Below are 13,654 nucleotides of genomic sequence, written 5' to 3' on the forward strand. Positions count from 1 at the left end.
CTTCAGACTCCTTATTCAGACTACTTCACCTATAAGAAAGAATTGCCAAAGTGAAGGGAAAATTGGAAAAATCCAGAGTTTTTGTGTGCTGATGACAACGACCTTTGTTGACCTTTGTGCAGTTTGACTATAGCTCTCGTCAGCTGGTATCGAGGCCTCCTTATTCAGCTGTATATGCACAAAGTAGTCACTTGACATATAGTCTATACTGGGAAACATCCCAGGGACTGGGTGAGAACCCCATACACACCAGCAAAGGAGACTTATATAGGTCAAGTCATTACCCATTAAAAGGCTAAGAAGTTTGCCTCTTAAGAAAAATAATTTTAAAGTTCTTTAATTTTATTCAACTCTAAAACAATCTTTATCCATTAACCTCAAAAATGCAAAGGCAGATAACAAAAAAAGAAAGGATACATTATTATTTAATAAATAATTCTGTTCTACCTCTATGTATATTCCATTTCTGTTCTTGTTTTTTCTTTAAGGTTGCTTGAGCATACAGTAGAAACATGTGATGGAAGTTAAACTTGAGGTTTTTGGTTTTTTGTATGTTTGCTTTTTGAGATAGGGTGTCTCTATGTAGCTTTGGCACCTGTCCTGGATCTAGTTCTTGTAGACCAGACTGGCCTCAAACTCACAGAGATCCACCAGCCTCTGCCTCCCGAGTGCTGGGATTAAGGGCATGTGCCACCACTGCTTGGTTCAACTTAGTTTTTTGTTTTTGTTTTTGTTTTAATTATTTATTTTATCATGTATACAATATTCTGTCTGCAGGTATGCCTGCAGTCCAGAAGAGGGCACCAGACCTCATTACAGGTGGTTGTGAGCCACCATGTGGTTGCTGGGAATTGAACTCAGGACTTTTGGAAGAGCAGGCAGTGCTCTTAACCGCTGAGCCATCTCTCCAGCCCTAAACTTAGTTTTTAAACAATTGGAAGTTTTGGTGATTTTTTTTAAACAAGTTGTTGTTGTTATTTTGTTTTGTTTTGTTTTTGTTTTTGTTTTAAAGTAAATGTATTCTTCTCAGCTTTCCTGACTGTGGTTCAAGGCTAGCATCTTGACTCTCTCAACTTCTTAGGGACACAGCAGTTGGTCACGTTGCCCAACTGGCAGGCCTAAGCTGTAGATATGCAGCCCAATTACAGCTTGCTCTTACGGCATGAAGTTGCAGTATACTCTGGGAAGACACTCTGTGGTCTGGAAAAGTGAACGAATATTTTTCTTAGCTGGTTTGTTTGAGGAAGAATTTTTGCCTCCTTTTTACAGGAGTGTTTGGTTTACAAACATGAACCCTGAGGCCAGAATGTGTATCTGAAGTCAGGTCTTTTTATCCTATTATTATTTTTTTAAAGATTTATTTATTTATTATGTATACAACATCCTCCCTTCATGTATGTCCACACATCAGAGGAGGGCACCAGATCTCATTACAGATGGTTGTGAGCCACCATGTGGTTGCTGGGAATTGAACTCATGACCTCTGGAAGAGCAGCCAGTGCTCTTAACCACTGAGCCATCTCTCCAGCCCTATCCTATTATTTTATATTTCCTTCGCTGACTCTCTTATAAGTAAGTCATGCTGCTCCAGTCAAGAGCAACCCAGCTCACATGTATGTATGTTCATGATGTATGTGGTTGCCTATGTTCTCAGATTTAGCAGTTAATTTTTGTAACAAAAATAACATCATTTCTGAACTCGGGAGGACAAATGAAAGTCAACCCAAACCCCGCCCATTATCCCACCACGATGTCACAAAGCCCCATTAATCTCTTTAGTAAACATACACATCACAATCATAGCGGCTTAATTTTTCTTACTTTATTTTGTATGCTGCTTTATGTAATTTAACATGAGCATGTGCCATGACAAGGAAAGGTCTCCAGAGTTATTTTTTTTTCCCTTGAGACAGCCTTACTCTATAGCTCTGGATGGCTTAGAACTCGCTGTATAAACTGGGCTTGCCGTGGACTCAGAGATTCACCTGCTTCTACCTCCCGAGTGCTAGGATTAAAGATGTGTGCCACCATACCTGCCAGACTCATAACTTCATGGCTCCATGATGTTCCCTTTTTGAGTGTTTCATCATAACGTCCTCAACCATGCATCTGTGTTGTTCATTAGGTTATCTATAATCCTACATAGCAAGCATCCCTTGAAGTTGCCCTTCATTGTACAAATTAGTGGCTCAATATTGGTGACTACCCAGGGTCTGTGTCTTCCTCTCTGATTCGTCCGCCTACAGAAGAGCTGTGATTGGGCAGAAGCCGAGGTCTCCTTGCTCCTAAGCACTCTTGGGTGTTACTCAGAAAATCTGGCTGAAGATTTGAAATGATCCCCTCAACTGAGCTCCTAGCTGCATACTGTGAAACTTGAAGCTTTATTTTTTGGCGGGTGATGTTTTATATAGTCACCAATACCTCCATCTTGATAGATGTTTGAGGTGATAAAAGAACCAAGAAAAAACACATCACAGTGGGGGTCATTCCCCACCAGTGACATCCCTGAGCAAGAATGCTAAGAACTCTGTCTGTGTTCTGTCTTTCAGGCAATACAAACCACATATGTTGCATTAAGGAGCCATATACATGTGCTGGCAAACAAATTTTCAATGTTTTTTGTTTCTAGTGTATATGACCTAATTTAAAAACCTCAGATATGGGAGTCTGCATCTGTGCTGTCCGGTGTGATCGCTGTCAGCTGTGTGTGGCTACTGAGTATGGGACTCTAGAGCTGTGATGTCCAGCATGGTAGCCATCAGCTATGTGTGGCTAATGAGCCTTCTAAATGGAGACCGAGTGGCGAGCCTCTATATTCATATAATGCTACATATGACATTCATCCCTGCCCCTACCCATCTCACACACAGAGAGCCCCCTGCCTCAGGCCCTTAGGCAAACAATATCCTCTCTACATAATATGCTTGACACTCGATTGCATAATATAAATTTGACAGTGTGTTACTTTCTCCAGGATATTTGCTCTTCTTAAATATAGTCTTAAAATTGCTGTTTGCCTCTCTCTGTTAATTAGATTTAAATGTCAACAAGGGCATGTCAGTTCACTAATTGGGCCTCAGCTGATGATTTATGCCTTTAAAGGTCCTGGGGTTTTTTAAGCTTAAAAGAAATTGAATCTCTGGAGAGTGGCGTCGGAAATTAATGGTTGCATTGCAGTTTTTGGTTGAAGAAGCAGGCAGGTGACTGAATGGTTGATGTAGGGTCCATTCAGTTTCTGTTATCACAGCACTCGGGAAGCTGATGCAGGAGGATTGCCACTAGGCAGCAGAGTAAGTCTCAAAAAGTTAAATAAAACCCAATGGGAATCATACAGAGTGCTATATTCCAACTGTCTTTTTGAAAGTAAAAGTTAAAGATTCCCTCCTGAACTGCTCCACATAACATTTGGTGGAGAGTAGGTCAATATTGGCGAACATAAAGCTACATTTTTAAATTGGAAATCCATGCCTAAAGCCTAACATTTTAACTGGTGGATTATGAGAATCACAGAATGAGGTGTAAATCTTAACCACCGGTGGCATTATGAGTTGACCAAGTCACTTTCCCAGAGTGTTAACTGCTCTTCAGAACCTATTGATCAATGGTAGTAATTATGTTTGCTCTTGGAAAACACATCTCAAAGCATTCAAGTCACAAGACTCTGACTTGTCAGGGAGCAGGGTGTGTCCACTTCCCACAGATGAGAACCACGCAAGTTGTTTATCTGGTGGCTGACTCCTTCTCGTATTCTCATTATTGATTTGGATTGGTGCGTGTGTGGATGAAAGACTTTGTTCTCAACTCCATGATAGCGTGACTCATAGAGCCTTTCTCATGACTACATGTCTAGTCCCTGTGTCAATTCTTTGAAGGACATCAGTTCCAACAACCTGATTGGAACATCCAAGAAGAGTCAGCTGACCATTTCCTCCTGCACGGAGAGGCAATGTGATCGCTGCCCTGGTCCCTTAGAGCATTTGGAGATTAAAATGCAGTAATATCTATTAGGTGGTCTTAGGGCTGCTCTGCATTGTATGAAGTATACTAAAGCGTGGGAGAGATGAACACAGGCGAGAATCTAGGTCCAAATTCCATAGGCCACTCAAGAGGTTCAGAGACTTCTGATGAGGGGGGATGGAGAGATGGAGAGGTGGCCCGGTAGTTAAGAGAACTGGCTGCACCTGCAGGCTTTAGTTCACAAAACCCACATGGTGGCTCACACCTCTCTGTAGCTCAAGTTCCAGGGTATTTCATGCTTTTTTCTGACATCTGTGGGCACCAGGCATGCACCATGTGGTACACATACATACATGCAGGCAAAACACTCGTGTATATGGAATGAAAATAAGTTTTCAAAAATTTTGGTGAACTTGCCTAATTTCTCTGAGTCTTTATTTTTCTACCTCTTTGCTTTCTAGCTGTCATCCATCCATCCATCCATCCATCCATCAAATCACCTTACATACATACAGTTATGAGAATGAAAATATTAAATAGCTTTCATCAGTAACAAACAGGTTGTCTGAAATGTGGAAGATGCTTGACAGGTGTTAATTTGTCCTCTGGACCTCCTTTATCCCGCTGTTGAATACCAGAAGAAACAAAATATAAAATTCAAAGACAACTTATTTAAATTGTTTTGAAATATCCTAACTGCACCATGTCGTTGTTAAATATGTTTGTTTTTACATCTTTATGTTCTTCCTAACTTCCTCTATATGATTAAAAAAATAGTTCGTAGACACATCTTTGCATAATAGTTCTAAACATACACCATTCCTCTGATGAGGGATCAATAAATTGAAATACATCTATATAGCAGCCTGTTATCCCTTAGTAAAAGGTAGAAGTGAACTGGAATAAGGGCAACTGACAAGATTCATTTCTACATGATCAGAAGAGGCAAATACAGGGCGTGGATTAGCAGCCACCCAGACCGTGAGGAGGGTGACTTCCCCGGGCACTAGATTCCTAAAGTTGATTGTGGTGGTTGCATGGCTTCTGGATACATCAAAAGACTTTTGAATTATGCACTTAATTGGTAAATTATGTAGTGTGAGGCCTGTTCCTTGACAAAGTTGCTGTTATGAAGACGCAGTGCTATCGGTAATTAAAGGTCCCCAGACTATCTTACAAAAGATACAGCTTTAATAAAACAGAAGGAAAAACTTACACCAGAATCCCAACAGTCCGGAAAGCTGGATCCAGGCCAGAGCGAGAGAGGGCTGGGAAGCGCACCTGCCTTGGTTTATAGGTAAACTTTTGCCTTAGGGCAACACGCCCCACAGACAGAATGTGATTGGCTGAACTCCTCTATCACTGTTATATGCTGCTGAAAACAGTGTTTATTTTAAGGAAGGCTAGTGTATATCCCTGTTGCCTGTGATAGTGGTAACTATATGTGAAGTCAGGAAAACAGCGCTGGGGAAGGATGTCCTTTATATTCTTCATTGATGGCACAAAATCTTCAGCGAAGGGAAAAGAGATGGCTTCTGCCAAATTGGGCTGGTTTGCTTAACACTGATGGGAGTGATTTCATCGTTTTAGGTCCTAAACCTAGTGCAGTCCTATGTGACCCTTCGAGTTCCTCTGTATGTCTCCTACGTGTTCCATTCCCCTGTCGGGGTGGGAGGCTGGCAGCATTTCGACTTGAAGTCCGAGCTCCGCCTCACGTTTGTGTACGACACTGCCATCTTGTGGAACCATGGGATCGGCAGCCCGCCGGAAGCTGAACTTCAAGGTGGGTGGGTGTGACTCCTGAAGCAACTCTCTTACCTATGGCAATGATCCAGGAAGATAATTTTGTTTTTTCTCACAGGTAAAAATAATGGGAGCACCTTTTAATACATTTTATTTCTATATTCATTAATAATGTGACTTTTTAAGCCTTTGTCATGCATGGAAAACTCTTGCTTTAACAAAATCGTATCAATGCCTCAAACTTTGCATTATGTGTGACTATGACATTTAATTTCTTTATTTCAGGATATTTTATACCCCACTCTGTCTATTTCAAGTGATTAATTTTTATATTTTACATAGTGAATCCATATTGCTTCCTGACTTTTACCAGATAGAGAGATCCGAGTTGAAAATTGGGTGTAAAATCAAGGAGTACAGTTGCACATTTTGCTTCCAAAATGAGAGGATCAATTTATAGTCCAATGATAAACCTTGTCCTGGGTTCTAGTTCTGACACTACAATTAATTAATTGTTATCTGTGTCATCTCAAGCACATTGCTTAAACTTGGCAGGAGGGGGTAATTTCGTGTGAAGGGTACACAAAGCTTCTATCGCTTTCTGGTTTGAACTCTGTCACTCTATGATACCTTAGGCAAATGTCCTACAACACAGGCAAGGAGAGCCCTTTAGCACCTGCAGATCTGCCGGTACCCATGTGGAAACTGTAAAGTCAACTGTAAAGTGCAGAAACTCACCAGGGCATGTGACTCACACCTGTGGTCCCAGCATTCAGTGGATGAGGCAGGAGGGTTGCTGTGGGCTGTGGACAACCTGAACCACTTAATAAGACTGGCTCTCAAGAAAATATTAAAGAGCAAAAATCAAGCCAAACCCACTGGTGTCAAACTAACTTATGAACAGAGTTTGTGGACTTTTTTGTCAGTAGCACAGCTGAAGTATAATTCCATCATATGGGACAGATTAAAATTCCCTTAGCACTATGGGGGAATGGTGGTGACCACCTAAATAATCAATCCAGATTACGTCAAGGGTTTTCACTCTACATCTTTAGAAGATACATTTAAAGTTAGTACCTCCCAGCTCTCTCTTTTAGGTGGAGGTGTGGCGGTTGGGAGGATCTTACCAGGCTGGCCTGGAATTCACTGGGTAGCCCAGACTGGCCTCAGATTCTCTCTCCTACTTTCAGTGTTGGAGACGTATTTGGAATCTCCAGTTGATTTTTGTCAGCGTGTTCATCTGGCAAGGATACTGGTGGAGAATCATCAGAGTTTTCTCTAAACCCATAAATTTTGCAGTTGTTCTGGGAATGCAAACCAGTTTTCACTCACCTGTCGCAATCTCTACAGTTTCGACAAGGCCGTTTGTTTGTCATGTCTATTAAATTACAGATTGGTTTTTAAAAAAATATTTATTTATTTATTATGTATACAATATTCTGTCTGCGTGTATGCCTACAGGCCAGAAGAGGGCACTAGACCTCATTACAGATGGTTGTGAGCCACCATGTGGTTGCCGGGAATTGAACTCAGGACCTCTGGAAGAGCAGGCAATGCTCTTAACCACCGAGCCATCTCTCCAGCCCCAGATTGGTTTTTTGTAAACTAGAACTGTAAATAAAAAAATAGTCATAGGCTTCTGTGTATTTTATGACATGACTTATATTAATTTTGCCCCATTTATCCTTATAAAAGAAACATGTACCATTTATTATTATTATTATTATTATTATCATCTAGAATTCATCTGATAATATCTGCTCATAGAAAGTTTAAAGAATGTAGTGGTATATTATCTGTATTTTGGCAAATAAATTTTGCCTGAAGACGAGAGGTAATTGTGACATATTTGGTGCCCAGTCTGGGGCTTGAACCCATGACCCTGAGATTAAGAAGAGTCCCATGCTCTCTCTCCTCTCATTTTATATTCCCTCTAGTGCTGGGATTAAGGGCGTATGACTCCCTATTACTGGGATTAAAGGTGTAGGCCACCACCATCACCTGGATTTGTTTCTGCATTGATCTTGTGTAACCCAGGGTAGCCTTGAACTCACAGAGATCCATCTGACTCTGTCTCCAAATCCTGGGATTAAAGGTGTCTGTCACAATTACCTGATCTCTAGTGGCTTTAGCTTTGCCTCTGGTCTTCAGGCAAGATTTATTTATCAAAATACAAATAATTTACTACTCCAAAAGACTACATAAGACCAAATGTGCCAGAAAGGAATCTGTACATCAGGGTCTCCGGCCACCTGTATTTTCACCCTCGTGTGCTTTCTGTAGGCTCTCTCTACCCAACCAGCATGCGCATCGCTGAGGACGGACGCCTGGCTGTGAACTTCAAGACAGAGGCTCAGTTCCATGGCTTGTTTGTGCTGTCACATCCTGGTAAGTCCTGTTGTCAGGGAGCTGCCCCCTCCCACACAACCACATGTACAACTTCCTGTCCACACGGGTCTCAGTATGCTTGCTGGCTGGCTTTGGAGCTCTTCATTTCATACGAGTTCACTATGTGTAGTTACATCCTTCATGCTTGGTCACCATTCATCTATGTCTTATATTAGAAAACTATCGCTATGCAAGCTTTCATAACTGTCTTTCTCTGTGCTTTGTTACTGATACCTCATTTCCGTTGATTCATTTGCCAGCACTTCTCTGCTCAGTTTTTTTTCTAGGTCTGTGAGGAACCTTTGAGTGGAGGCCGAAAAGGTATTTTGCTTTCATACTCGAGTCAGACTTGTGAGTTGCAATTGATAGAGATTGACTCAGCAGTGACTGCCTGTGCTTTGAATATTGATAGAATATGTCAGTATGTCAATAAGCTCATATCTGTTCGTTTTACAAAGGCTCCATGATTAGAAATGGTTTGGTTTTTTTCTTTGACTTCCCACGTTGCCCAGCTGGTTTCCCGTGTTACCGCAAGGCCGCTTCTGTCGGGTTGGAAGTGGAAGCTGTCCATTGACTAGCTTCACAGTCATGAGCTTCACGGCATGAGCTCTAACTAAGGAAGGAGAGAACAGCTGAATGATCAAGAAGAAAAGAGGGCCCGTAGCAATGTGTTACACAGATTAATTTGTAAGAAATGGGGACCCAAAAGGGATCATATGGCCTCATTGCCATGATGAGTTCTGGAGAGCGAGAGTATCCAGGACTTTGGGGGCGCTTCTAAGTGCCTACCTCTCTAATGGACTGGCTCTGTGATTAGCCCCGGTTGCAGGCAATCTAATTAGAATTACAGTTCATTTATAAGATGACTTTGCTAATGGAAAGTTCTGCACCTGGCGTTGGTGTGCTATCCCAGCATTCGCTCAGCCCAGGTTGCTGCACAGACTCCCTGGAGAAGCCCTGAGTCTCTACCTTTTGGCCAAATTATATAGATCAGAAATACAGCAGATGAGGAGTCCAAAGTCGCACAACCTATCTGGGATTTTTGGAGTCTTCCCATAGTCATTTCTGCCCAGGACTTTTTATTACTGTTGTTGTTTTGTTTTTCCCATTTTGCAATGCATATAAACATATCAGCCTTGAAGACTTGTAAGAACAAATTAAAACCGAGGCGATATCGTACTTCGAAAACTACACGATTATGGACTCTTTCAATTTAACCTCCAAACCTCTGTGACTCCTGGTATTTTTTCAGCCTCCTTTACCAGCTCGGTGATCGTGTCCGCTGACCATCCAGGCCTCACCTTTTCCCTCCGCCTCATCAGGAGTGAGCCGACCTATAACCAGCCAGTCCAGCAGTGGAGTTTTGTGTCAGACTTCGCGGTAAGTGTCTCCAAGACCTTTCTCTGCTGCCTTCTGATGACACTACGCATTTCAAACAGAAAATGCCTTCTCTCCTCTTCAAAGGTTCGTGACTACTCAGGCACATACACAGTAAAATTGGTGCCCTGCACCACCCCACCCAACCTGGAGTACCGGCTGCCTGTCACCTGCAACCCGCGAGAACCTGTCATCTTTGACCTTGACATCCGTTTCCAACAGGTACATGTCACAGAACTATCTGAACAGAATCCACTTTGTTCAAAGTCATGATTTTCTTTAATCAATACATGTGTTTTCACAAGTGGGTGACTTAATTCTCAAATGCTGAGAGAGAAAGAAGTTGGACAGGAAGGAAGAGAGAAAAGGAACTCTATTTTGTCTGTTTTTATTTCTAACATAAAAACCATAGTCTCAGTTCGTGGAATATAAAAACCATAGTCTCAGTTCGTGGAAGAACTGTTTAGATGTTATCTGATCTTATGTCTCTTCTGCAAGGTGCTGTCTTGGAAGTGTGACAGTTTCCCATAGAATTCTACACTTCATCCTGTTCTCAGTCTTTAAGGACAATGAGAATCCACCTCTTAATACATAACTGACCTTACGGACTGGTAAAAGTCGAATACCAGTCTTGGGCCAAGAACTTATACTGTTAGCCTCCTGCTGACCATGATACTTACAAACACTTTACATATATGCCCTCATCAACCTGTAGATACAAGAGCAAGTGACGCCACTCACTCTCACTCTAAAAGAAGAAATGGTCACACATCACCAGTTTTGTTTCTCAATAGCAAAATCGGAACCATTGCTCCTTAAGCTACTTTGGATGGATAACTACATTTCAAGAACAGGTTCTCCTTGGCAGTGTGCAATGATTGTGTGCCTATGGGCAGTCTGGTACGTGCCTGGACACATCAGGGCCACCAATAATAAAAGGTTTCCCCTTTGGCGTAGGTCAGCGACCCAGTGGCAGCCGAGTTTAGCCTGAACACGCACATGTATTTGCTGTCTAAGAAGAGCCTCTGGTTGTCCGATGGATCCATGGGATTTGGACAAGAGAGTGACGTTGCTTTTGCAGAAGGTAATACTTAGCAGATGAGATGATGGCTCTGTTCTCCTGCGTGTCTGCGATGTTCTGTGTCCTGCGTGTCTGTGGTGTTCTGTGTCCTGCGTGTCTGTGGTGTTCTGTGTCCTGTGTGTCTGTGATGTTCTGTGTCCTGCGTGTCTGTGATGTTCTGTGTCCTGCGTGTCTGTGATGTTCTGTGTCCTGCATGTCTGTGATGTTCTGTATCCTGTGTGTCTGTGATGGTCTGTGTCCTGCATGTCTGTGACATTTTGTGTCCTGTGTATCTGTGACATTCTGTGTGTCCTGTGTGTCTGTGATTTACTTCCTCTCCTGTGTCTATGGTACTTTCATTTATTAACATTTCCCGGGAGAAGCCTACAGCTTCTTTGGCATGATAGATGAGTCTTATTCATTTTGACTTATGCAAAAAATAACTAAAATTTGGTATAGGATGCTGAATGGTTTTACATTTCAGGAAATGTGATGTCCATCTCCATTTCCTAAGTCACTTTTGGGTTATTTTGTTGTTGTTGTCCATTGGTTTTTCAAAATTCTTTTTGAATTTTCTTAAGTTGGAATCTCTGAGCTGTATGAGTAATACCTCACAGGTGAAGTCTGTGCCTCCCTTGTTCGAGGCTGTATGCTCAATTCCTAGCAAAATACGTAGTGAACTCATGGATGGGATGTAGGGAACAATGTCAGGGGCTTTGTTAAACCCACCTTCAAAGCTAATAAACTGAACTAGGGTTTTTGTTGATATGTTCTTTCTTAGTGTTATTTTGTGTTGTATTAGTCAACATTTCACAACTAATTACCTCATATAAACTGGACTTCAACCACAAATGGGTGCTATACTACCGTGTCATAGATCAGACCTTTAGAACAGTGCCTCCATAGGCCTTGCTTCTCTGTGCTCAGTCTACAGGGTGTTATAATCTGAGTCGCAGGGAGTAGGCCAGATCCAGAGGCTCACACTGAGAGAGCGTCCATGTTCAGCGACAGGTTAGGGGGGAGAAGGAAAGAATCTTTGTCGTTGTTGTCACCTCATTGACAGAACTGCATTTCCTTCTCTGTTCCAGGGGACATGATTTATGGCCGTGTCATGGTGGATCCTGTCCAGAACCTCGGTGACTCCTTTTACTGCAGCATCGAGAAGGTGTTCCTGTGCACAGGGGATGACGGCTACGTGCCAAAGTACAGCCCGGAGAATTCAGAATACGGCTGCCTGGCTGACTCTCCTTCGCTCTTGCACAGATTTAAAATTGTGGTAAGGGCTTTGACCCGGCGAACTGTATCAAGTGTCAAAGATGAGGCTTCTCAGCTTAGCTTATATTTTGAAGTGATATCATCGTTTTATTTAAATTACATAGTGACATTTCGTGGTGATTTGTTCTTGCCCAACGTTACTGGAGAACTTTCCGTCCTTACAAAGTTGGCACTGGCTACAGAAATAATCATCTTCCTTCTTGCTTCCAGGATAAGGCTCAGCCCGAGACTCAGGCTACCAGTTTTGGAGACATTTTGTTTAATGCCAAACTGGCAGTGGATGACCCTGAAGCCGTCCTCCTTGTAAATCAGCCTGGATCAGATGGCTTTAGAGTGGACTCGACACCACTCTTTCAGGTAGGTGTGTCTGGACCTACTTATGGTAGCTATTGTAGCTGGTAAGTACTCAACACTCTGTCTCAGTCGTTACATAGAAAAATGAAAATAAGAGCAGCTATGCATATAGTGAATGGGAAGAATAGGAATTAGGTTCTGCCTATTTTTATTAGTGTCTATGGCTAAGAGCACTGGCCACTCTTGCAGAGGACCTGGGTTTAGTTCCCAGCACTCACACATCAGTTCACAACCATAGCTAGCTAGCTAGATAGATCCAACTCCAGAGAATTTGAATCCTTCTTCTGTCCTCCTCATTCATGTGGTACATAAACACACAGGCAGACAAAATACCCATCCACATAAAATAAAAACAAATAAACCTTTTTTTCAAAAGAATGTGTAATAACGATTCTTACCCAACTTATCGTACATGTTTGACAGTTGGGCAGTTTACTTTTCTTAGTCCTGTGTTTTGATGATCCATCTTATTAGAGTAAGGGCTTATATAAATTGATAGGCTCAGAAAAGCCATCATGAACAGGAAATAAAGTCTTTACTCTTGGGGATTCCACAGACCAAGACTGAAAATCCTGACCCAAAGACTGAATGTATAGAGAGATGCAGGTAGTTACGACAATGCCAGACAGACGTGGGTGCAACACCTAGAAATAGATGGGCCTGTGTCGTGGGCAAGGGTGTTCTTCAGGAGAGTTCCAGGGGAGTTACACAAGCAGGACTTTATACACACAGGGGAGATGTGTTATCCTTTCTCAGCCTCAGGAAAAACGTGCACATGCGTGCATGGGTGCACACATGATGGGGGTGGGGTGTGTGCGTGTGAGGGTGTGGGAGTGTGTGGTGTGGGTGCTAGAGAGAGGAAGGGAGAGTGCATGTGCCCACAACACAGGGTATGTGCACATGCATACACATGAATGTGGAGGTCAGAGAACGCTCTGGCCTCTTTTCTCAGCAACTGTCCGCCTTATTTGTGAGTCAAGTCTCTCACTGTCCCAGAGCTCACCAAGAAGGCCAGACTGGCTGGCAAGCCCCAAGGGTCCAATACTTTCCCTTTTCCTAGGACGGGGACTACAGGTGTGGGCCACCGTGCCCAGGTGTGGCCCATCAATGTCCAGGTAACTCCTCAGGTATGAGCCACCATGCCCAGGTGTGGGCCACCATGCCCAGCTTTTTTTACTTAGGTTCTGGAGTTCACTTTGCCAACCGAGCCATCTCCAAGGAAGGACTGTGAGAAAGCCTGTTTCTTCATCTGAATCTTCTCAAACTAGAATTCTACCATTTTCATTCTGAAGTCTCAAAGCAGCCCCCTTCCCTAAATCTTGAATGCCCCAAAGGATTATTCTAAAAACCTTCCTTTTCCAGGTACTTAAAAAAAAAAATAAATAAAAGCTTAAAAACTGGTTTGCCAGCAGGGCATGGTGGCTCACACCTTTTATCCCAACACACAGGAGGCAGAGGCTGACGCATCTCCATGAGTTCCAGGCCAGCCTGGTCTACAGA

The 13,654-nt window shown here is 42.6% G+C and overlaps 1 protein-coding gene across 1 annotated transcript in view; it reads left to right on the forward strand.

The window, feature by feature from the left end:
• Window positions 1-13,654, forward strand: part of Frem2 (FRAS1 related extracellular matrix 2) — a 139,223-nt gene that overhangs the window by 118,717 nt on the left and 6,852 nt on the right. Inside the window, exons 17-23 of the mRNA XM_087899508.1 lie at window positions 5,548-5,740; window positions 7,984-8,088; window positions 9,341-9,468; window positions 9,553-9,687; window positions 10,423-10,549; window positions 11,614-11,801; window positions 12,011-12,157. Coding sequence (XP_087755634.1) covers window positions 5,548-5,740; window positions 7,984-8,088; window positions 9,341-9,468; window positions 9,553-9,687; window positions 10,423-10,549; window positions 11,614-11,801; window positions 12,011-12,157 — 1,023 coding nt within the window. The remainder of the gene's footprint in view (window positions 1-5,547; window positions 5,741-7,983; window positions 8,089-9,340; window positions 9,469-9,552; window positions 9,688-10,422; window positions 10,550-11,613; window positions 11,802-12,010; window positions 12,158-13,654) is intronic.

The sequence above is a fragment of the Myodes glareolus genome, chromosome 20 (assembly GCF_982192425.1).
Source record: "Myodes glareolus chromosome 20, mMyoGla1.1, whole genome shotgun sequence".
Classification (NCBI taxonomy): domain Eukaryota; kingdom Metazoa; phylum Chordata; class Mammalia; order Rodentia; family Cricetidae; genus Myodes; species Myodes glareolus.